This window comes from Astyanax mexicanus, chromosome 19 (genome assembly GCF_023375975.1).
Source record: "Astyanax mexicanus isolate ESR-SI-001 chromosome 19, AstMex3_surface, whole genome shotgun sequence".
In the NCBI taxonomy this organism is placed as follows: domain Eukaryota; kingdom Metazoa; phylum Chordata; class Actinopteri; order Characiformes; family Acestrorhamphidae; genus Astyanax; species Astyanax mexicanus.
The window spans coordinates 17,561,150-17,585,525 of record NC_064426.1 but is presented as its reverse complement, the minus strand read 5'-3'; the positions used below and the strand labels follow the sequence as shown (position 1 = coordinate 17,585,525).

At 35.9% G+C, this 24,376-nt stretch overlaps 1 protein-coding gene across 3 annotated transcripts in view; it reads left to right on the top strand.

Annotated features, from left to right (window-relative positions):
• slc1a9 (solute carrier family 1 member 9) overlaps nt 1–24,376 on the top strand; it is a 38,241-nt gene that overhangs the window by 8,904 nt on the left and 4,961 nt on the right. For 2 of the 3 annotated variants that reach the window (XM_022672164.2, XM_049468005.1), the window contains 8 exons: nt 9,341–9,475; nt 11,437–11,589; nt 11,944–12,197; nt 14,208–14,313; nt 14,860–14,986; nt 17,147–17,380; nt 22,154–22,348; nt 24,177–24,311. In XM_022672164.2, the coding sequence (XP_022527885.2) occupies nt 9,341–9,475; nt 11,437–11,589; nt 11,944–12,197; nt 14,208–14,313; nt 14,860–14,986; nt 17,147–17,380; nt 22,154–22,348; nt 24,177–24,311 (1,339 nt within the window). Of the gene's footprint in view, nt 1–4,476; nt 4,602–9,340; nt 9,476–11,436; nt 11,590–11,943; nt 12,198–14,207; nt 14,314–14,859; nt 14,987–17,146; nt 17,381–22,153; nt 22,349–24,176; nt 24,312–24,376 lie in introns of those variants that run through there. The other variant, XM_049468004.1, reaches the window with a different exon arrangement.

Here is a 24,376-nt window from a genome sequence, read left to right as displayed (position 1 = left end):
TATAGGATTATAACTCTATCCCATCGCAAAGCTCACACCAAACAATCAGTAACAGAAAATAATCCTACACACACACACACACACACACACACACATACACACACACACACACACACACACTACTTCTCTTTCTCTTTTGTTCAGTTCTACAACATATATGTTGCAATTGATTAGAAACTACTATATATCCAAACTGTCTAAATGAAACGTTTTAATCCCTATGTTTATGTTAAATTGTGGTTGAGAAATTGAGCATTTGAATAAACCCACAGAAGTTGCACGATGTAACCGTAATGTGTGAGCAGGGTTTTATTCTTGCTTTTATCGTTAGACAGCTGTGTGCCCTAATCTCAGTTACTGATTGGATATGGAAGGTTGTGGCTCATGATTGGATGATTCTAGGGGGAAGGGGTGCGTTGATTGATGAGTTATTTTTGGCCACATACGCCATGAGTGAACAGATTACACAGAGTAACCAAAATTACACTTAACTATATCGTGACGTAGAGGCCATTCCTCATGATACAGTGTCATCTGTGGGCAGTGAGTTACACAATATGAGGTCAGTGGATTCCAATAAAACCTCGTTATACTGAGGAAATACTTCTCAGACTTCTGTTTGCTCCCTATAGTACTCTAACAAAATCTTGAATTTTTTTTTTTATTATTTAAAGGACAAACCATTTTTGTGTAAATACATATATATAAAATGTAGTTAATGGTTTGAAAATGTATTATTGAGGCAAAACCTCTTTTACTTGCATTTATAATCAGTGGTGCATATGCAGCTATCAAGTTATCAAGACAAAAAGATAGAACTTGGCAATATGGCCTAAAAAACATTAGATTTTTTTTCACCAAGGATTCGATTTTTTTCCCCTACTAAAAATCTAAATTCCTTACAGGAGCGCAATGACGCTGCAGGCACCTGGTGCATCATATTGCACACCGCTGTTAGATATGTCAGGGACGGTTGCTTGCTTTACTCTAGATGGTGTACTGCTGTTCCTTTTGAAGCAAGCATTTTCAAACATCTTACAATGAGGATTGTCTGCGTCCATCACCGCAAAACAACTAATTCACACAAGCTCCAGCTTTCCCCTAATCGACAGTGTGGGATTTTAGTGTCACACGCGGCGCCTGGTGCATCATATTGCACACCGCTATAAGATATGTCAGGGATGGTTGCTTGCTTTACTCTGGATGGTGTGCTGCTGTTTCTTTTGAAGCAACCATTTCCAAAGATCTTACAGTGAGGATTGTCTGCGTCCATCACCGCAAAACAACTAATTCACACAAGCTCCAGCTTTCCCCTAATCGCTGTGTTGTTGTTTGTGTGTGTGGCAAACGCATGGGAGAACTACGAGTCCACAAGGGAACATAGGTAGTGAAATTTGAAATAAATGAAAATCGATTTTCGTACAAACATATTGTCCTTAACTATAAATTTGAAATAATCAATCAAATTGTTTCACCCCACAGCTCTACAACAAGTAATTGAGATAGGTAAATTGATCCAGACAGGTGTTGCTAATGCTGTCATGCTACAGTGTGCTAACATTGACGTTAACATGTGAGAGAAACAAAATTTTACCCTGTATTGACTCATTCAAGCAACCCACATGAGCTTCGCATGTGGGGAGAAGGGGGCAGGCAGACATCTCTCACCAGTGTTTAGGAATTGGACTGCGGTAGCCATTTTACTAGCTTGCTGTCATTTATTACATTTTGTTCATTTAACCTAAATTGACCGTTTTTCAGAAAAGTGGAAACACATGATCAGTCTGCAGCCCCACACAACGTTTTGCACAGATCCACCATTAGTCTATCAATCTCTTTCCCCTGCACACAGACAGAATGAGGACAGCCAGAACTGATATTTAGCATATGTACGCGTCTCACTTCTTTCCTACGACTAAAATACTGCGACCAGTTCCAACAGACATTAAGCTCTGATAAGAAAACATATCGCCAGATTTAACACCAAATTAGAACACTGGGTTTTCTCATTCATTAATACATTTAGACAATGTATGTTACACTACCTCAGGTACCTAATACTACCTTATATAAAACTCTTTATTTTGCTTAAAAGAGACCAAGTTAAAAAAGGGAACTAGTACAACATAATATTTACTTATGTCCATGTCAGACTAGTAGAAGTTCAGAGGTTGTTGTGGAGGAGGTCCAGAGCTCCATAAAACATGGTTACAGAAGCATGTGTGTGATGCTGGTGGTTTTGTATTTAAAAAAGGAAAATAATAAGAAAACAATTACTGTGGACCCAATACAAGCTGCCTTTCCTTCATAGACGTAAACATTTCAAGGCCATTTAAGAACATTAGGATGAATAACTAAGAGGTATCGAGATGCAAAAGGAGAACTGTCTAAAAGCAACAAAAGGAAACATGAACTTTCTAAGAAGAGTTTTTTTAAAAAGCATTGTGAAGAACAAAGTCAGAATACGACGTTTTATTCTGCCCAACACTGGATCATTTATCATTAAGCATCACAGAGAATGTTAAAGTTAATTACTGAGGATCACACACAGGCATGTTAAACACTCCTCTCCTCCAGAGAGAGTCTTCATTGTGGTCTTTCATTGCTGTGGTTCTTGGCAGGGTCTGCTCAAGGATTTCCAGGAGGCCTAAAGATTTGGGTCTGACTGCAGACTTCCTATTCACCCCTTAATCCTGCCTGCTGGCGACTTAATTACCATTCCTAAAGTGAAATCTAATCTGTACACATTTTGTTTTTTTATGTACTCTGCCAAAGATTTTTTTTTTATTTTGCATTTAGTTTTAAAGCTTTAAGGCTTGTGTAGCTAGCAAGTAATTGATATAAAAGTTATGTACACTGTTCCGTACTGGTTTAATATTTTATTGAATATTTTGATACATACATATCTTTGCAGATTTTTTGGTTGAATGTTGTAGATGTGTTACTGCACAGCACATAAAATCTGTAAGTATCTTTTGTCCCAGTCGCTGCAGGATATGTAGAGCAATGCTGGAATCAGGCCTCTACTGAAAATAGCTTTTTTGTGGCAACACCATGCTTTAGGATAACAGAGGGCAGAGGATTTGTTTGTTTTTGTTTTACTTCGATTGGAGGCTGATGGGAAAGTGTGTTGTTGTGTGGGATCGATTGTAATCCCAGTCATATGACCTAAGTGACTATGAAAGAGCACACATGGAGTTTGGCTCAGCTTCCTGTTTGTTCAGCTGACCTCATAAACACCCAAGATTAAAAATATTTGTCCAAACCTGATGGGGGCTGAAAGTGGTTAGACTCAGGTCCTGATTTTTCATTTATGTTTCTTATTGCTCATTTACCATCTTTAATGGAGTGGTTAGCTGATAATGCAACTATATTTAATTAAATATTAGTTACATGCTTGGTTAGGATCTGCAAAACATGAACAATGGGCTGTGTTTACAATTGCTATTCAAATAATATGACAATTACAACTGGAAAATTAGGTGTTTCTTTTTCCATGAACTTCATTAAGATTGCAGCACAGTTCATGTATTGTATTATGAAACGTTTTACATGTCCATCTTATTACAGCTCTGGAGCTCATCTTTGTTTGTTTTATTTGCTGCTGAGATGAACCAAAGTTATTACGTTGCCGCAAGAGAGTCAGCATGGACCAATGAAGATTAAAAAAAAAGGAAAATGTTGAAAACTATATTTGAACTAGGTATTTGGTCCAGCCTGAGAAATAAATGTCATGAAATTGCTGCTTGAGACAGAGGACAAATACTACTGTGTTTCCAGCACGTCTAATTAACTGGCTAGTGGATTTACAGCTTGAATACAACTGTGCCGCTCTATCTAATGTGATAGGTAACTGAAAAGGACGTAATGCATATCCTGCAGGCTGTATATTTGAAATTGAGATTTAATATTTGAGACCTTTTAAGATAAGGCAGAATAACAAGAAAGTAGCACAGGAAGAATTAAAAAGTGGAAATATACAGATAAATTAAACTAAAAATGGGCTGTTCTGTCACTAAAACATATGATAATTGGCAGAACCTACATCATACTTTAGCAATGAAGCAGCCACTTACTAGACTTGTTATGGCTTTACTTTAAGAAGATGTTGTACTGTGTGTGTTTTCTACAGTCATTGGATCTATTCATGTCCATGTCTTGTTTTTATCTCTTCATTTTATATGGGAAGATCGAAACATCAACTTCACAAAAAACACAAAAAGGAAAACCTCAGTAGTAGGAAATCCTTAGTAGTAGTATAGTGGCTATGACATTTATTTAGCTTTCTAGCAATATAAACACAACTATATCACAGTTTAAACCCATAACAGACTTGCATCACAGTTTAAACCCATTTCATAGCCCTTTGATCTGCTGCAGTATATACTTATACTAAAACTGATGAAATTAAGTATGTTCACTTGAAATTTTACAGAAGTGGGATGGTCTTCATATCTGAGTTTCAACTGTTTTTCAATTCTGAGATGAACAGGCAGAGGAGAAGGGCATAAAAAGGTCAAACAAATGGAGACTGAGTATAACGTGGGATGAGAAAAGGATGAAAGTGGAAAGGAACTCATGCCAGACCAAAACAAACCTCAGTAAGTAGTACATTACTCACCCAACTGGCTGCAGTTCTTTTATTCATGGAGCTGTTTTATCATGGCAAAGACAACATTTCCGTATGGTACGTTGTGATTGTTGAGGATTTGTAGGTATGATGTCACTTGCGTATGTGTGTGTCTGTCAATGGTTGGTTGCTTGTGTGTTTACACACGGTCTGCATTTCTTCCTCAACAACTGCAGTCAAATGATCTTCACTCTGCAGATGTTTCTAATGGACCGAGGCTGATTAAAGAGCGTGTCTGCTCTTCACCGTAATCAGAGTGTTGGTTAGGTACATATGTGTGTTTAATTGCAATATTGACGAACTGCAGGGAATCTGAATTGCTTTTATCTAGGTAGAAAGAAGGCAGAAATCTGAAGAATGATGTTTGAAAGTTCATAGAGAGATGCAATCTCATATTCACACGCTTCTTCTCCAGCAGGTCAAGTTGTGCTGTGAGCAAACTTTGAAATCTCTTCTTCTGATTTGTCTTGCTTTTCTGGTTCCTCCGTTTACTCGCTGTATCTGTGCCAAATTTAAGCAGTCATTTATTTCCAGCAACAGTTTATTCCTTTCTAATGAAAACACTGTCTCAGAAGATAGAGGTGCCTGACTGGGAAACAGCTGGAAGTTGTCCGTTGTACTCATACTGTAAGTGTGTGTGAGTCTGAAACCTGGCATCCTGTGTGTGTCTCTGTTGGCTGACAGCAGCTGAGCCTAGAGCAGAAAGACAGTTAACCACAGGAATGACAACCATCCAGACCTACTTCGACTTACCGTTAACATCTAACATGCAAATTACCTATGCAGGTGTGTGTAATGAGCTGAGGTAATATGTTGACCAAATATTCTGTTGTTGAATGTGCTCAAGCAAGTTTAGGAGAATGAATCAATAAATTCAAGTGAATTTTACGAATCAGTAAGGCCTTCTCATTTTGAGGATAGGATATGATAAAATAGAAAAGGAGAGAAAGGGACAAAAAGGGTTAGAGTACATTTGTGGGAGCATTTGGGTATATATACTGGATGTGAAAGTGTGCCTTGTAATGTGTGCTTAGGTCATTGTTCAATGTTGGTAAGTTTCTGTCAATTTTTTTTTTGAACAGGACAAGGCAAATTCAATGCATTTACTGTTAAAATAAGTTGATAAGTGTCCCTTGAGCCAATGGATTTGTTTTTGATGGAAGCTGAGAGAGATATTCATTATTATTTACACTATATAGACTATACATATAAATGTATTGGGATACCTGCTCATTCATTGTCTATTCTAAAATTAATGGTATTGAAATTAGTATACTGTGCTTTCTTTGAGTGGGGATCACAGGGCACCTCGCGATATGATATCTTGAAACGCTGCCCACAATAACAACTATAACAATACTTTAGATAGATTCTGCAGTACTCAATATATCGGAAGACAATTCTATATGATACTTTATGGCATCTGTGTGCTGAAGATAATAAAATACTCTTAAATGAGCAAATATCAGTATTTATATTGTAACTATAAAACCATTGGTTTCTGCTACACAGAATTTAACAACCAATATTCTTCACTGTAGGTTTAACCTATTAATTTGATTATTACTGCCACATGGACTAATAAATCAGTAATTTTAGTAAGTCAAATTAGGGGGTGAGTCTTAGGTAATGTAGAGCGCCTGTGTTTAAATAAAAAAAGACATATTTGACACCCCGTATCGATTATGAATTACAAACAAAAACAGTGACACTATATTGCGATATTTTTTATTGTTTCTATTGTCTAGTGAAGACTTTCTACTAGATTTTGGAGCATTGCTGTGAGGATTTATTTGCATTCAGTGGAAAGAGCAACAGGTGGCATGATTACCACCTTATCACCCTTGAATGTAGATGTGATTTCTGGATGCAAGTTGCTTGTCTGTTTGCACAGAGAATTATAGCAAGGTGCAGCTAGTCATGACCATGCACTGTCCAGTTTGGGTGGTAATGTTGTCTATAAAATATTCTTGATACACTTCTGACACTGTTAATTGAGGAATATTAAAGGTCTCCTTCCGCTAAAATCCACTTTTTCTTTCTCTTTGTGAAACACAATAGGTCTTTCCGAGTTGTATGTGCTTGTTGCATATGAAACAGTTTTACAACTACCATTGTCTGCAGTAGCTAGTAAAAGAAAATTCTTGTGTCTATGTCAACTCGTGAGTCCATGGCCTTTCCCACCTTGGCTTGGGACTGCCCACAGACAGAGCTAAAGCCAGGCTGCAGCAGAGCCGACACTGTCATGTTAGCTAAAGAGCTTACAGCACTGTTTACACCAGCTAGTTAACGTTGGCTATCTTGTATAAGTAACTATAGGTTTAAATAGGATCTCGGTTGATTCCGCGTTTTACAGAGACCTTAAATGTACACTATAGAAGCGCGGTTTGACAAGGCACTACAACTCGACAGAACACCGGTTTGGTTGTGGGGGGTTGGGAGAGCTCCGCAGACGAACTACGCCTATCGATCCACTGCATTGATAAAGTTTCTTTTGTTTGTGGGGCCGCTGGCATTGTGAAGTTTAAGGGTTAACTTTACCTGTGCAAGGGATATACAGCAGGGATATACAAAAACACTGGAGCACTTTTTTCACAAAAAACGGCTTACATACCATTTTTTTATATTAGGCTAAAACTAGACATTTAAAAATAAACAACTTAGCATATCAGATATCCGATCAGCATGGAAACAACATTAAAGTGTGGGGAAATCTGTGATATGTCATTGGGTGCAGTAGTTTAAGTAGTTAAAGTTGTTGCTGTTGTTTTTGTTCTTAATAAAGAGCCACAATCAGGCTCATTGTTTGTTTGTTCCAACAAAATCTAAAAGATGGAGCCTCTCATGATGACAGTTCGAGAGAACCCTGGTTTCAAGCATTTAATAATAAAAGTGCTTAAACCCCATTACATCATTCCATCCCAAAAAACAAAATAAGATTATAATGAAGTTACATTGTTATTATGAAGTTATTAAAAGTGAGGCTATACAGAATGCCCAGCCTTTTTTTTCCACCAACCATACCGAAAATGTAGGTGTAAACTAGGTTAACATAGCTGTAGTTAAATTTGTATACATTTAATGCAGCATTCACTGCTCGTGGCCGCCCAACTCCATTTACTTTGGGACATCCCATTAAAAACACTGCGTTTAAAAGTTTCCTTGTTCAACTTCACGCTGCACAAACTCATCAACTGATCCGGACCAGAGAAACAAACGACAGATGTGAAAACTTCATAGAGACTTTAAGTGGCTTATCAATTTTCTGCAGTTGTTTTTATGTCTTTGGCACTGTCAGTGAGTGTCTTGACTTTACTGGTAAAACTTGACTGAATTCTGGAACAAGAAAATGATATATCTTAAAATTCATTAAATAGTTCAGAGGGGGGAGCAGACAAGTTGTGAAAGCTTGTACAGGATGTGAGGCAAGAGGTAGTAAATGTAGTATGAGGGGGAGTGCCTTTAAACAGGACTGGATATTCACGTAACCAAGTTATAACCATTAATAACACAAGCAAAGTAAACAGTCTAACAAATGTTTATTCCTAAAATAATACATGGCTGAACCTACGTGAAAAACCATTCCAATGTGCAATGCACCTCCTGTCACACTACATTTCCCACCCTCTTCCCTCATACCATGTACAAACTTTCTATCCTCATCTGCCCCTCTATGATGTCTCAGAGTGGAAATCCTGCTTGAGTTAAAATCATACACTAGATGATGTCAGTATAGCCTTCACACAGTCACTCACCCACATTTTTAATGGGGAAAGTGTGCTGCTATTAGTCTGTAGAAGCTGCACAGACCAAATTTAAAATTGTGTGCATTTGCACAGTACATTCATGTGTGCTGTTGAAAAAATTCAGAACATCAGTGAAGAACAAGTTTTAAAACGCTTATTTATATTACATTTCTGAACTTCCAGCTAAAATCTTTTTTTTTTTTTCATTTATCTTAATTAAAAGATAGTATGGCTTGTAACGTATTTGAATCAATTTCATCATAATTTTTTCTCTCCTCAGACCAGACTGTAGCTCACTGGTATGTGTTGCTCTGTGCACGTGATTGCTAGAAAATCCCTTCTAAAGAGTCTGAGATGGGTAAAAGCAGGAGAAGATGAAAATGTTCTAACACCTTGAAAGAGTTTTGCTGTTATGTTACTGCAAAGCAAACACTGTAGTGTTTTAGCTTGGGCTTAAGCAGTTTTCAGAAGCTTTAAATAGATATGCAGAGGATTCTTTCTTCAGGTCTAAAGTAAATATTTAAACTTAAGGTCTGTGTCTGAATGTTATTAGTTTGGGACCATGTCAGAATGCTGTCTGTCTGCTAACTTGGGTAGCCTACCTTAATGAAAGCAGAATGGAGTATAGTTATAGACTTTTAAATTAAACTTGAATATAGGAAATATAATTATAACCTGTTTATCTAACAAAGCATACATTCTGTTCCTGTGTGTAGTTTTGTACATTGCGATTGAGTTCCATTGCTTGATTATTTGGTTTTACCAAATAATTCCCCAGCATAAATGGTCATTCATATTTGGCTTTATGTAAGTTCATTTAGAAACTTCAAGAGTCTGTTTAGTCATTTGTAGGTGGCCTTTAATCCACTACAGGAGTGAAACGTCAGAATGGCAATGACCTTTTTGCCATTTAAGGGCATTATTCTAAATTAGTAAACTCTCTGTTTCTATTTTTCTCTTCCAGGCAGGATGACGAATCAACAGTTGGGGAAGCAGATGGGAGGAGCCGGAGTTATTGAGGGAGAAACTAAGGAAGGCGCTACACATCAACACTGTGGCTGGTTAACACGCAACCTTCTTCTTGCACTTACTGTGCTGGGTACGTGTGTATGAAGGCATCTACATACAAAATAAGAAAAAAGGGGACATGCTCGTTTAAAACATATTAAAAGACATTTGATCTAATAGCTTAAGTTAGAAATATACAAGAATTGCTTTATTTTGTACCTTAGGCTCCCTTGTGGAGAAATATAATTATTATTATACATTATACAACACTTCCATAAATACAGATAATTATTTGAGCTTCCCCTCTAGGAAATCCGTATACAGGCATTTGTTGTTAAGCAATGAGATACCAAGTTTCGCTTAAGCTCCCTAGTGCAGGAGCAACATTCCAGGCTGTATGGACACTCTCCTGACAAATGAAAGGAAAGTAATATTTATGAATAGTAAGTGCATAAATCACGGGCAAACTTTGATGGCTGGATAGGTCAGCGCATCCTCAAAACATCAGGCAGATCTTGTGGCTTTTTCTGGTATGAGCACCTTGGGCTTATTGATGAGATCTATGGAGGTCACACCTCACAATTTAACACCTTGTGATCCTGCCACAAATTGTCAAATCTGTTGTGGTGGCACATGGGGATCATCTCAGTATTATATGTCTAATCAGTCATTTTGTTATAGGTTTTGGAGCTGTACATTGTTGTTATGCCTGTTTCTAGTAACAGTATTTATTTTGTCATTACATTCTAATTAAGAGCCACTGACAGAACATAGGAAGCTATGCTGCAGCCAGTTGTATATGTGTTGCACACTGAGCAAAAAACTAAATCTTTTCTAAATCCTTGCCACTATTGCCTTTGTACTTACTCAAAAGAGGCTTGCACCTGTATCTCTGTAAAACTGCTTTGCGACAACGTTTGTTGTAAAAAGCGCAATATAAATCAATTTCTATTAAATGTAAAAAAGCCAAGATTCAGCTGATGATCCTGTCACAGAAATTCAGTGACTGTAAGCGTGTATGAGAGCGTAGCTACTGCCCTTTGATTCAGATTACTAAAATGACCACAACACATCCATCTGATACATACCAAGCTTTCAGCATTGATCAGGGTATATAGCATCCTGACAACAAGGACAGCTGTTGCTACATTGCAGCAGGAAAAGAACAGCTAGCACTCTTCCAAATGTGCAGTAGGTAGCACTACAGAACATGAGTATATGTTTTTACTATTAATTGTTCTTAAAAAGTTAAAATGGCATTCCATTACTGTCAGTTCTGTTTTGTTTAATTGTCAAAAGTTGAAGCTTTAAGCATTTATTGTGCTTGCTCACAAATCTGACCGAACATGACACGCCACATGTTATGAGACAGGAGCTAGTATTGTGTTTCATTACTGTTGCCTTGTTTCATACAAGCAAAAAAGGAGATAACCATGGCTAAAAACCAGTGTTGGGATATGAAGATGTGTGAGTAAGCTCAATTCACCATGATGTTCAGTACTATTAAAAGAATTTCTTATGCTAGTGGTGTGTGGCCTGGGGGACCAAATAAAACAGTTGTTGATATTGATATAGTGTCTTAGAGTCCCCTGTGGCTGGTGGGATGGAGGGTTATGGGGGGATAAATGCCGACTGGATTATAAAATCCAAGTCTTTAAAACCCCAGTCAGGACTCACTTCACAGGCTGTCGAAAAGGCTTTCAGACTACAGCACATTCTATACAATGTTCACTTCCCATGCCAGTAGTTCATAAATCTGTAGCTAGTACTGTGCTGGCCATAGCATTCTTTCAAATTGTCCTTATGGAGGATCTAAGCACAAGCAGTCGCAGCTGCCTGTGGCCAGTTTTATTAACTTCTTTAATCTCTCACTCCCTCTCCCTCACTATTCAGCACTCCGTCTGTCCCTTACTTATCCTTTTTTTTTATTTTGTGTTTTTTTTTCTTCACTGTTCTTTCAGTTGTGATTCTAAATCTTTTTTTTATTATTATTGTTTGTTATTTATTTGTTTCTCCCATTTTTCTAAAAAAAAAAATAATCACTGCTCACAGGTGTGATCGGAGGCACAGTGTTGGGATTGCTGTTGCGTTATCTTCCTGAACTGGATGCAGATATACTCATGCTAATCGCTTTCCCTGGAGATATCCTAATGAGAATGCTGAAGATGCTCATCCTCCCCCTTATTATCTCCAGCCTCATCACAGGTGACACATGCATGCTACATAGTTAAGCCATTCCCATAGTTAACTAAGATGGTATAATATTTTTTTAATCACATTTACATGATTCCCCTTACCCCAAGTGGTAACCAAGACATGGTAAAGTAGTAATCTGCTGCTTTTACGGATTATGGGACTGGAAAGATAGCCACACCTTTGTTGACTGCATCCCAGTTAAACATTCCGTTTTTTAAAGCAACAATTACCTAAGACTATTTTGTTGTATGTTGTAATGTTGTAATTAGTCATATCTGACCAATTACGGATGGATCCAAAGTCAGCTGGAGCAGGGTTGAAGACCCCTGACCTAGGCCTTTCTCGTTTGTCTCTGTCGCGCAGGACTGGCTGGCTTGGATGCCCGCTCCAGTGGAAGGATGGGAACTAGGGCCATGGTATACTACATGTCCACCACAGTTATCGCAGCTGTGCTGGGTGTGATTCTTGTCCTTGGTATACACCCAGGAAACCCTAAACTCAGGGGAACCCAGGCAAGATCCAGTAATAAAGATCAAGAGGTCAGCAGCCTGGATGCCTTTCTGGACCTGATCCGAAACCTGTTCCCAGAGAACCTGGTTCAGGCCTGCTTCCAACAGGTACAACTTTCACTTTTTGGCCATCACAGAACTCTTCATTGATTCTTCTTAAACAAAGACTTTCGTTTTTGTATGTATGGTTTGTATGGTTTTGTATGGTTTGAATTTAAAAAAATAAAGGGACAATGTCTGTGTCTAGACATTAGTTAGTGTTCTCTAAACTAGGGGATTGGTAGTATATCTTAATGTATACACTTTGTTTGGGTAAACCTTTTGACATCTATGCTTATTTTCTAAATAGGCATATATATATATATATATATATATATATATATATATATATATATATATATATATATATATATATATATATATATATATATATATTGTGGTAGGCCCCTGGGGTAGGGGGCGTGACCACTGTGACCCGGAAGGAGGAAGCACACAGAGAACACAGACACGGGGAGTAAATGAACTCAAAACGTACCTTTTATTTGGCTTTTAAACGCCCTCCACCACACCCAAAAACAACTTAAAACATAATTATGGCCCTATGGGGCTCTAGAGTCTGTATAATGAACTTATCTTCGTTTTTAAAGTCTGTGCAGCCTCAGCCCTCAGCTCCCCAGTCAAGAGTCCTCCCTTCAGTGAGCTGAGGCTGAGTTTTATACCTGTCCCAGCCGGCTGCTTAATCAGTCCTGAATGCACACCGGCTGGGACAGACATGGCTGTGAGTTCCGGCGTGGGGCGGACCCACGGTTCCCCCGCCTCCTCACGCCACAATATATATATATATATATATATATATATATATATATATATATATATATATATATATATATATATATATATATATATATATGTGTGTATTTATTTGATACCACATAAGACTAGTAAAATAACTGTTCAGGACTGTAATACCAAAGATTCTCTGGTACAGAGATTTTTTACATTTGTTCATCTTTCAGTTTCCACAAGCATTGCAGCTATTGTAATGATTATTTCAGTAAAATAAATTAAAAGCATCAAGATCAACAATATCAGTCTGTTTTTTGTCAAAATGTCAATATTAAAACCTTTTGTGTATTGCTCACACAAACGTATTGGACTATTTACTACAGTTAGTTTCCACACTATAATCTGAGTAAGATGACTCGGTTAATGATTACATTATCATGTGGTACATGGTTTGAAGAAGATTTTCATATCAGTTAAAACAAATTATTAGTTTAGAGGCCTATGAGATAAAATACCATCTCATTATGATTTTGTCACATTGTAAATCTTGCACAATGATTACGTATGTGTTGTGCAGCATTTCAGCAGTATGTTTGTCATGCCATGTTATAGATTACTAAGCATTTCATCACATTTTCTTTTTGTATATTTTTGTAATGTGAAAGTTAGTAGTAGAGAATTACTCAATAGGTCTGTAAGTAATACATAATTTGCCACGTAATGTCCAGAGCACTTGTGTAGTGTAACCTATTACATGTGCATTTGTCTTTTGCTAACAAAATGCAGACAACTGTAAATCCTAGAGTGAAAGCTCCTGTCAGAAACCCATATGTTCTTCACTGTGTTTCATCAGCAGTGTTTCATTTAATAGTATCTCAGTGGGGCCATTTGCCTTATCACCTCCTGCACTTTTGCAGTTGATGGGTTATTTGAAACCACAGTGCCCTGAAGACTTGTCTAAAGGAGTTATCTACTGTTGAAACAACTTAACCAATGCTATTATTCTTCTTTCAGTGCGTGTCATGATTAATCTTAGTGTGAGTGGTTTTAATTGAGTGCTTAAAAATATTAAACTCAATGAGCTGGTGATGAACTTGAACACATTCATGCACTGGTTGAGAATGTCCAGGAGAAATCTGGATCCAGGCTTTGTTCTTCAGATTAGCTTACTGTATGTTTACCTATATCTAATAATGAGTTCTGGAGTTGTTATGCAAAAACAATGTTGTAGCTGAGATAAATGGTATTAAATAATGTGATTAAAACATATGCAAATTACCTGCAATACATGTTTTAAGTCTACAAACTGTTATCTGCATCTTTTCTTTGTAGGTCCAGACAGTGTTAAAAAAGGTAGCAGTCCCTGTTGACAACCAGACAGAGCCTATTTTAATCAACAAAAAGAAACTAGAGTTTAAATGGGGAATGAATGTCCTGGGTAAGAAAAATCTTTTTATAACAGTGTTTCTCAACCCTGGTCCTGGAGACACCCTGCCCTGCCAATTTTAATGGTTACCCTGCTATAACACACCCACTGTAAGAACTTACTAATTAACCAACTAGTTGAATCAGGTGTGGTGGAAAAAGTAAAAGCAATAAATATAAATGGCAGGGTGCCTTCTGGATTGAGCAATATATTCCTGTATTCAACATTATTACATGCTTTAATATCATGATTCACAATGTGTCACTGTTTCCAGTGTGACTTTATGAGCCTGTTATGCTGCTGAGTTTTTTTAGATTAGTGGCTGATGGATGGTATTTGTTTCACATTGAGCTGTCAGAGTTTGGTGCTCACAGACCACTGCAGTATGCTCTTAAAATAACTCATATATATTTCATGTGTGTTGTTTTCACTCTACTGTCCAATTATGTACAATGTCATAATTCATTTTCACATAACTATTCCCAGCCCCTTTGTATCCCTCAGAAATAAACAGGCAGTTTATACTAGAGCTCAGTAACTGCCTTTGTCTTTGTTCAGGTTTGATTGGATTCTTTATCACATTTGGGATCTTCATGGGCAAAATGGGGGAGAAAGGGAAACTCATGACAGATTTCTTCAACATCCTTAATGAAATCATCATGAAGATGGTCTCCATGATCATGTGGTCAGTATAATTGTATTTATATGTGTGTTCAGACATTTTGTTTTTAGAATGTTCTTTTGTTGATCTGATTTTAATCCCAAAATTCATATGGTTTGTACGTGGGCCCAAATTTCTACTCTCTCATGGCTACAGAACATGCACATTAGTTTCATTAAAAACCCTGATTAGATCTTAGTAGGACATAGCGGTGCAGTCTGGGCTGATTTCAACCAGTAAACCAAATTTTCATAGTGTACCTTGAGCCAATGCTGACATTTTTGCTAATAATTTTCATTTTTTAAGTAACATAATGACACCTCAAGAAAATGTTTCTTTCTGAACATAGATCAATATTCTTTTGAAAGAGGTTATCTAACTACATATAAAAATGAAGAATTGAATTGAACATCACTTTTGTAATTAATAGAAACGCAATTCCTTTGAGAGTAAAACATGAGGACACCCCGTATTTGTTAATAACTTTGAAGGAGTTTGTCTAAAGCCTTTATGAAACTCAAAAATTTGCATCCAGATGGAAATAAAATTAAGTAATTCAGCCTGTAATTTTTTTTTAGAGAAAAAAAACATACATAAAATCACAGAGGACCCCCCCCCCCCCCCCCCTCCATAAAAGAGAAGATTACCCCAGGACCTCTAATAAACTAATCCCCTCTGCATAGGGCTTTATTTAAACTCCAGATATTTAGTTTGGTGTGCTGGTTTCCTGATTGTTGATGTTAGTGGAACAAAATGGCTAAATCCAGATCAGTCTCTGAGGCGTTTAGAGTGAAGGTTTGAGTATGCATTTGAGTACAGCATCTAGCTTACAGAAAGATGAGAAGGTGTACAAGGAGGAAGCCATTGCTGTCAGAAAGATGGCAGGGCAAGACTCTGGGTTTATTCAAACCACATTATTTTAGAATGTTCTCATATAGAGAATTGCTTTTAGACTGCTCTCACGCTGTATTTCTGACAGCTGTACATATGAAGAGGAAATTGCTGGGAGGAACGGGAATCTTTTTTCCAGTCTGGTTTGAATTTGTGCACTTTGCCTGGAGGTTTTGAAAAAAAAAAATGTCTTCCACATTTAGTTACAGAGTGTAAAACCAGAGAATAATCCACTAGAAGAGGCACATCAGTTTTGAGTTGGAGCAGACCTGGTGCAGGGGAACGTATGAACATGTTCCAGGATATAACACACACACAACCTCACCCGAACCTCAGCATAACACACTGAAATGTGGGACAAATAGACTGGAGTAACTGTGACCTCACAGCAGTGAAAACCTTGATAAAGAATCTGTAAAATAGCGGGTGGTCTTACAGAATCGCATAGCTACAGCGAGATCAAACACAAGTGGAGATTAGTGCAATAAGCACAGTAAACTGACAAAGCCCAGACTGAGTTCATTGGCCAGTCCTTTAGTTATGAACCCCATACTGTGCCTCTCACAATACATAAACACTATCACTCATCCACCATTGCGCACAGCAAGGTATGTACACAGAGCAGAGCAGGTATACTAAATTGAGGCCACATATAAAACCACAGCATTTTCTCCTTAGCATAGAAGTGCTTAGCATAATGCATGGCCAGCTTCCAATGCATGCATGTTGGAAATGCCTCAAAACACAAATCCCACTGATGTAATACAGACCTGAGTGGGCGTTACTTGGGGCTCTTGAAATAATCCCGAACACAAACATGAGATACATGAGGTACATTCACCATTTAACTCTTTGTCACTGTAAGAAACCACAGTTTTTGTTGCTCTTTCTCACTGTGTTTAAAGAAAACCTCTGAACATTTTTGAACCAAAAAACCCTAAACCTTACACCCAAATCTGCTTTAGTTTAATGATTTGTACTTTTTTTTATGTCAGTTAATCTGACATTTTTGAATAAATTCTCTTAGCATATCTGAAAGGCTTTGGTGTTTCTTTTTTCACTGTATTTGACAACTGCACACCTAACAGGAAAAGTAATTAGTGTCATTACATAAATTGATATTGTAGAGTGAGAGAACTATTTTATTTTATTTGATAAAAATCAAGATTGTGTTGTGCATAGCTACTGTACTCGAAAAGTCACCTTATGAACACACCTATTTAATCCTTTATTTTTTACTAAGGATTTTATGATACTATGCTCCAGTGTAACAGTTTCATACTCTTTCTGTAGGTATTCTCCAGTGGGCATTGCCTCCCTTATTTGTGGAAAAATTGCAGCTATCGGTGACCTGGAAGTGGTAGCGCGGCAGCTAGGCATGTACATGGTGACTGTCATCGTCGGCCTCATCATACATGGAGGAATAATCTTGCCAATCATATTTTTTGCCGTGACAAGGAAAAACCCTTTTGTCTTTTATTCTGGAATCTTCCAGGCATGGATAACTGCCCTGGGAACTGCCAGCAGGTAATAATAACTTATCAGACTAGACTTATTTCATTGTACTTCATTTATTGCCATACATTTGTCAAAAATGGCAGGAGAAGAAGAAAAAAGGATAACTATCAGAAGCCAATTTAAAAAGATTTAGTATTTATGGCACATTTTAATTGGTCATTTTTTTATACAATTCTAACACTTTGTAACAGAAAACAGGCAGATTTATGTTATGCCAAAAAGCAAAAAAGTATACACCATATGTATATAAAATTATAAAGTAATTTTTAAACTAAAGAGTAATTGTCTCAACACTTGTGTCAGCAACAGCAGACCTGCTAACTTGCACATTTTGCATAACAGGCACGCATTTTGACCTCCTAATACACTTTCCATGTTCTAAAGTACACATATCGGTTGATCGCTGTTGGGCTGTCTAGTTAGCCAACACGTAGTGCTGTACGATATGGCCAAAATTTATATCGCAATATATTTCTTAATTTCGGTTGATACAATATAATTTCGATATCGATATAAATACTTTGAAGGCCTCAGAAAAACTGCTAAGAATCTCTGCAATGGAAATCTGTACATACTACTGTGAAAATTTTATTCAAGTCTTTGAAGCCTCCTCTCACAAAAAACGATATAATACTTTACAAATAAAAAAAGATCAAAATATTATTTGTATATAGCAAAATAAAAACATGACATTCCTGCCAAACATAAACCTATAACCTATATACATATTACCAAGAAAAATAACTTTAAATTACAACAGCGGCAGAACTTCTTATTCTTTTGTAAACAAATGTAACAGATTAAAACAAAAGTGCTTCAACCAGGATAAAGAATACAAAAAGCCTTCATATACAGTACTGTGCAAAAGTTTTAGGCACCAAACCAAATTACACTAATCCATTTATCTCAGAAATATAAGTGTATTTACCTGAAAAAAGCACCACATATGATTTGAACAGATGTAAATTAACATACATACAGTAAAATGTAACAAGGAATTCTCAGTTTTAACTAAGTATGTTATATCTTGTAAGCCAAGCTGAAGAACAAAGTGTAGTACCATATTTCACCTGGATGCTCCTCAGCCAGCATGTTTACATGTTCAGTTCCATCAGCAGCTCACCTGATTTACCAAATTTACCAATTTACCAAACCAGTTGTTGATCTGATGAGAACTAGAAATAGCTCTATTAAACGCAGATGAGGAGAAATTAGTTAATGTTTTAATGTTTTATGGAAAAAGTGATGTTAAAGCACTGTTTTTGTTATTTATTGTAATGCTGGTGTTTTACTGAGTTAATAAACTCTTACAAATAAAAAGCTTTTTCTTTACTGAAATTCCCACTGGTGCCTAAAACTTTTGCACAGTACACTCTAAAAAACAGAGGTACGATATGAGTACTTTTTTTTTATAATTGTACCCTCAATGGTACAATATTGGTCTATACAGGGTCAGATTTGTTCCCTTTGAAGTACAAAGTCATTCCTAACAGGAATAAGTACAGATTTGTACCATTTTACCAGCCAAAAGGTACATTCAGTATTTTGTATCATTGTACTAATAAACAATATATATTTTAATATATTACATTTTTCATTTGAAAGCCAGACAATGTTAGATCATCAAGTTATTGACACATATTTAGTTGATGATAATGTTTATAATCTTTATAGTCTTTACTGGCACAAAAATATGGGTACAAAAAAGGACTTTTACTGAAAGGTACTTTTTTGTACCTCAATATAAGGTACAGCCCCAGCGACAAGCTTTGTACTCTTTTAGGTACAAATCTGTACTTACTTTTCTTAGTGTGTACTGTATATAAAAGAAACATGATATCCTTGTAAATAATCAAACCTATAGGCTTTATAGACTATAAATAACTTAGTTACAACATAAGCTACAAAAGCACTTCAGCCAGAATAAGGAAAATATTGTGTAAATAGTGGAATTGCTTCAGGGGCACTCATTTTGTGCCTAAAATGTCCCACGCTGGAGCCGAGCCAACCCAAGGCTAGCCGAGCGGACCCAAGGCTAGGCTAGGCTATTTTAGGCTCCACTAGCCTAGCCGGCTAGTACATACTTAATTTTCCTGATTTGTACTTATGAATTTGGCAGGTCTGCAATGGGTGCAACTGAAAAGACAACAATGTCAACATTAAATTTAGATCATAATAAATACTATTCATTAGGAGTGTGTAACATCGTATCGTACGCAATAATATTGGCAACATTTCTGAGAATGGTGAACAATATTATACCCTGAATTATAGTGCCATATCACCCACCCCTAATTATGAGATCAGGGTACCACTTGTTTCTGTTTTTAGCAAAAGAAAAATTCACACTGTCCTCATTTCACATGATATATCTACTAGAGACATATTATATCTGTCCAGTATCATTTATTTTACTACTTTAATCCTGGATATATAGAGATATTTGGAGTGCATTACTAGTATCATGACATTCTGGATCATTCTGTTACAAATCTAATAAAGCTAATTCTTGTTTTTTTTTATATCTCAGTTAGAGATGTGGCGTAGAGATCATATGCATTAATAAAAAAAATTTTTTTCATTTTGTTGCAGTAAAGGATTCTTGAAATATTTTTTTTTAATTAAGTGTTTTGTCATATGGCCAAGAGTATCGTTATCGCATATATACCATGCAATATTGTGATATTATTTTAGGGCCATATTGCCCAGCCCTAATATCAAGTTTGTGGTGCATGTGTGGAATAAATTGAAAGGACTGAACATGGAAATATTTAATAGAATATTTCTGGTGTTTCCATGAACTACAAGGGATAAATAAACAACATGATAGTCAGATGTGTTAGATAGGTAGATGTGTTTAGTGTGTACATAATATGATTTTATTATATATACACTTTCCAAAAAAGAATCAAAATCACATCAAATCATGCACATAACAGGATAAGCTTCAGCTTTATGACAAGAAATTTCCGTGCAAATTCTAGACTAAACTTCACTAAACGGCTGTCTGCTTTCCACTTGTTTATGAAGGTGATGAATGATGAGAAAGGCTCTTGGCTCGGCCTGTTTGATTATAAATAACCTAGCTTTGGTGTTTACTTGGAAATAAATGCTCTACATTTACGTATTTGGTTGATAATTCTAAAACATTAGTATTTAGACATTGACCTATCTAACTCTATGTTTGTCTGTCTGCCTGTCTGTTCCTGAAGGTCACTACACTGATTGTCTCTGCACCTTGTTTTATTATATTGTTTCACTTTTTTCTCCCCATTACTTTTTCCCTTGTCTCTCCGTTTTGTTTTGTGTGTCCAGCCTTGTGGGATTACATCTGATGAGCCAAACTGGCCTCCATTTTCAGAAATATTAAACCAACTGTCAGTTTGGCACGTTGTTACACAGAATAAGTGTGTAATCCTGTCGGCTCATTCTGTAATTACTTGTGTCCCGGGTTTACCTTGGAATCAACTCAAAATTTATACATAGCAGTTTTTCCTCAGCTGTTGACTTAATAATGCTCCCTGTGAGCACAGCATTGGTTTAAACATGTTGATAGAATATTTAAGCAACTACAGCTAAGCTTGGGTTCTGGTAGCAATCTTTTTTGTTACTTACGAACACAGATATTGTCCTTCTCATGTGTCATTATTGAATTATTACACATGATTTACAATACATTTTTTATGTTAAATTATTTATTTTGTTACATTGTTATCATTTTATACCAACAGCACTACTGGTAACTATTACTGTTGTTTAAAAAAATACATTTAATAGATTAATTTTGTTTCTACAGAATTTTTTTTACTTACACTAAAGTTAACTTTAATTAATTTTTTTATTTAAACATTTATTTTGTTGCTGTAATATAATCTTGAAATTAATATATTATTTTCAATGTTTTTTCATATCGACAAGAATATTATTATTACAAAAATACCATGTAACAGTGTGATTTTATTTTAGTTCTATATTGTCCACCCCTAGTGTCTGTCTTAGCCCTACAGGTTCACACTGAATTTAAACTGCTTGCAAACATTCTGAAGAAAATCAAGTTGAATCTTAAGCCCTCAGCAAACTTCTTGTAGCGATGTTTGTTTGTTTTTTGCAAACAATGTGACATAATTGTGGAAAAATTAAATTACGCAGGGTCAGCATCACATGTGATTGGTCAGGAATTATTAAAAGTTACACACAGAGGGTATAGCCTCTTATTAAGTCTTTAACACACTAAACACATTTGCAATTAGGGGAGAGGGTGAGGTAGAGAATGGAAGGGTGAGAAAAAGTGGGGAGGAAAAGTGAGAGGTAGGGGTAAAACTGCTAGAAGAGTTAATGACCAAATAAGATACTGACTTTCATATGAAATCAGAGCAATCAGAACACAAAACAGTGTGTAGTTAATTAGACAGAAATCTGACAATATGAGAAAAGTGTGTGCTATTTATTTTGGAGCAAAAGTTTGATTTTGGTAATGCTGTATGAAGATTTGGTTTTGTACAATTGTTTCATTTTGTTCTGGTGCATCCCTGGTTATTGTTTTAATATATGCAGCATAAAATAATCTGACACTAAAATGACAATAATATTGTTGCTCGCAATTATTTCTGGGACAGTATATTGTTAAAAGCAATAAAGCAATTGTAAATAAATTAGATAAACAAACTGAGCAGAAATTAAGACTGCATTAAAACAGCTTTAGTGTCTCTATACTCTTGTTGTTGCTGTTAAGATCAAAATCATCTGTTCTTTCTTCTTAAATTCACTTTTTTCTTCTTTTAGTGCTGGAACATTGCCTGTCACCTTTCGCTGTCTGGAGGAGAATCTAAAGATTGATAAGAGAGTCACCCGGTTTGTGCTGCCTATCGGGGCCACCATCAACATGGATGGCACCGCACTGTATGAGGCCGTGGCTGCCATTTTTATTGCCCAAATGAATGACATAGATTTGGACGGAGGACAGATTGCCACTGTGAGGTCAGTCTTGTGACACAAGTGTCCTTATCACTATAATTGAGTCTTCACAGCTCAAAATACAAAATAAACTAATACATGTAAAAAACTTACATAGTTTGTTTTAATGTTGACCATAATCTTTAACTTTTAAAATGGGATGAATAATATTACATTTTCAGTTTATAAATTACACTTGTATTTATTAATTACAGTCCTTATATGGTTTAAGTGGATGTAGTTTTTCCACAATATTTTTTGCTTCCAAAGACATCTGAGGTAAATTTGTGAGTTGTAAATACAAATACATTCTTAGTCATAAGTTTTCCATCTTCATATCTATTCTAAGATTAGATCTGCCTGGTGAACATCTTAAGTAAATATTTATTCCTTTGGGATTTAAAAATTTTATTGCATTACTCAACTTTATTAGCAGCAAAGACCTGCATCAACTAATTGGTCATGTTTATAGGCTTTCTTAGAAGTAGCATCTTTATCATTCCCATATCATGTAAGATATTTATTAGGGATTTTCTGATAAAGATTTTGGCCCTCAATACGAGTACCTTAATGCTGACTGCTAGCCAATACTGATTAAATTAAATTATACAGCCTTACAATGTACGTAAGATGTGCTGTTAGGTTACACTAGCCAAACTAGTAAATTCACTTTTGTAGAAATTTGTAGAAAAGTTTCTATAAACAGACATTCTAAATGGATTTACTTTTTTTAATGACTTCTATCTAGTAACTAAAGATGCACCAAAATGAAACGTTTTGGCCAAAGGCCTAATACTGATTACTGAGCACATTTTTTCAGCTTTTTTTTGTAATACAATTTTAAAATATAAAGAACACTTAGAATTTGTGAGATTCCAGCTTTTCTAATCATGAATATATTTCAGTAGTGAGCGTAATGCTCTCATAATTAAATAATGAACATGTTATAACAAAAGCAGTAAAATAACTTTTAAACAGATAATGAATTTTACACACTTACAATTGACTTTGATAAATGCTACTTACAAACAATTCTAAAAACATTAGGGACAAAAGATGCATGCTTAAAGTGATGATTTACATTTATAGCCTTAAATGTTGCTTCTCTTTATAGTCATATTGTAAGTGTCAATCATTTTTGTTATTATCCTGTATCCTGTGCAAAATTACACAGGACAGACATAAAGACAAACATTGTTGCAATTTTTTTTGTTTCATGAACAATAAAGAATGTTTTGTCGTTTAACAAAAAGCATCAACAACAAGTACAAGTGACTCAAGCAGTGATTTACTACAATTTTCTTTCTTAGTTTAGACTTTGGTCTGGACTTTCAGACGTAAAAACTCTTTAAAAATGGCCATAATAAAAAAGCTTTTTGTTGTAATCATTATGCTTTGCTACATAAACATGTAATAAACGTGATATTTAATGTTTAAATGAAAAACAGTCCATTATTAAAATGTCTGTACCAATTTAAGCACACTAAAGTGCATTGTATTTTCTGATATCATAAATAAGGTGCCCAAAACACCATTCTTGTGTTTTTGATAAAGATAACTTAATGAGAGAAAAATCCAAACTGTAAAATTTGTTTAAGTAAGTTCTTTTATTGATTTAAGATGTCATCTTCATTTTGTGATATAAAGATGACAATATACAGGATTTTTTGTTTCAGTTTATTATGCTATAAATATGTATATATGTTTTCACTACTATTCCTATTTTTATACTATTACTATTTTTATATTTATTTTTTCTCTTTTTTGTTTTCTGCGCCCCCCTCATATCTACCCATCACATTGTGTTTCTCTGCATTTTTCACGTATTATTATGCTCATCATACATCTTCAGTATGACAGCCACTCTGGCCAGTGTGGGAGCAGCAAGTATCCCCAGTGCTGGGCTGGTTACTATGCTGCTAATTCTCACTGCTGTTGGCCTCCCAACACAGGATATCAGTCTGCTCATCGCTGTGGACTGGCTGCTGTAAGTAACGATACCCTCGTGATATTAGTTTGTGGGTGTACGCAGGTGATGCAGTCATGTGAGTT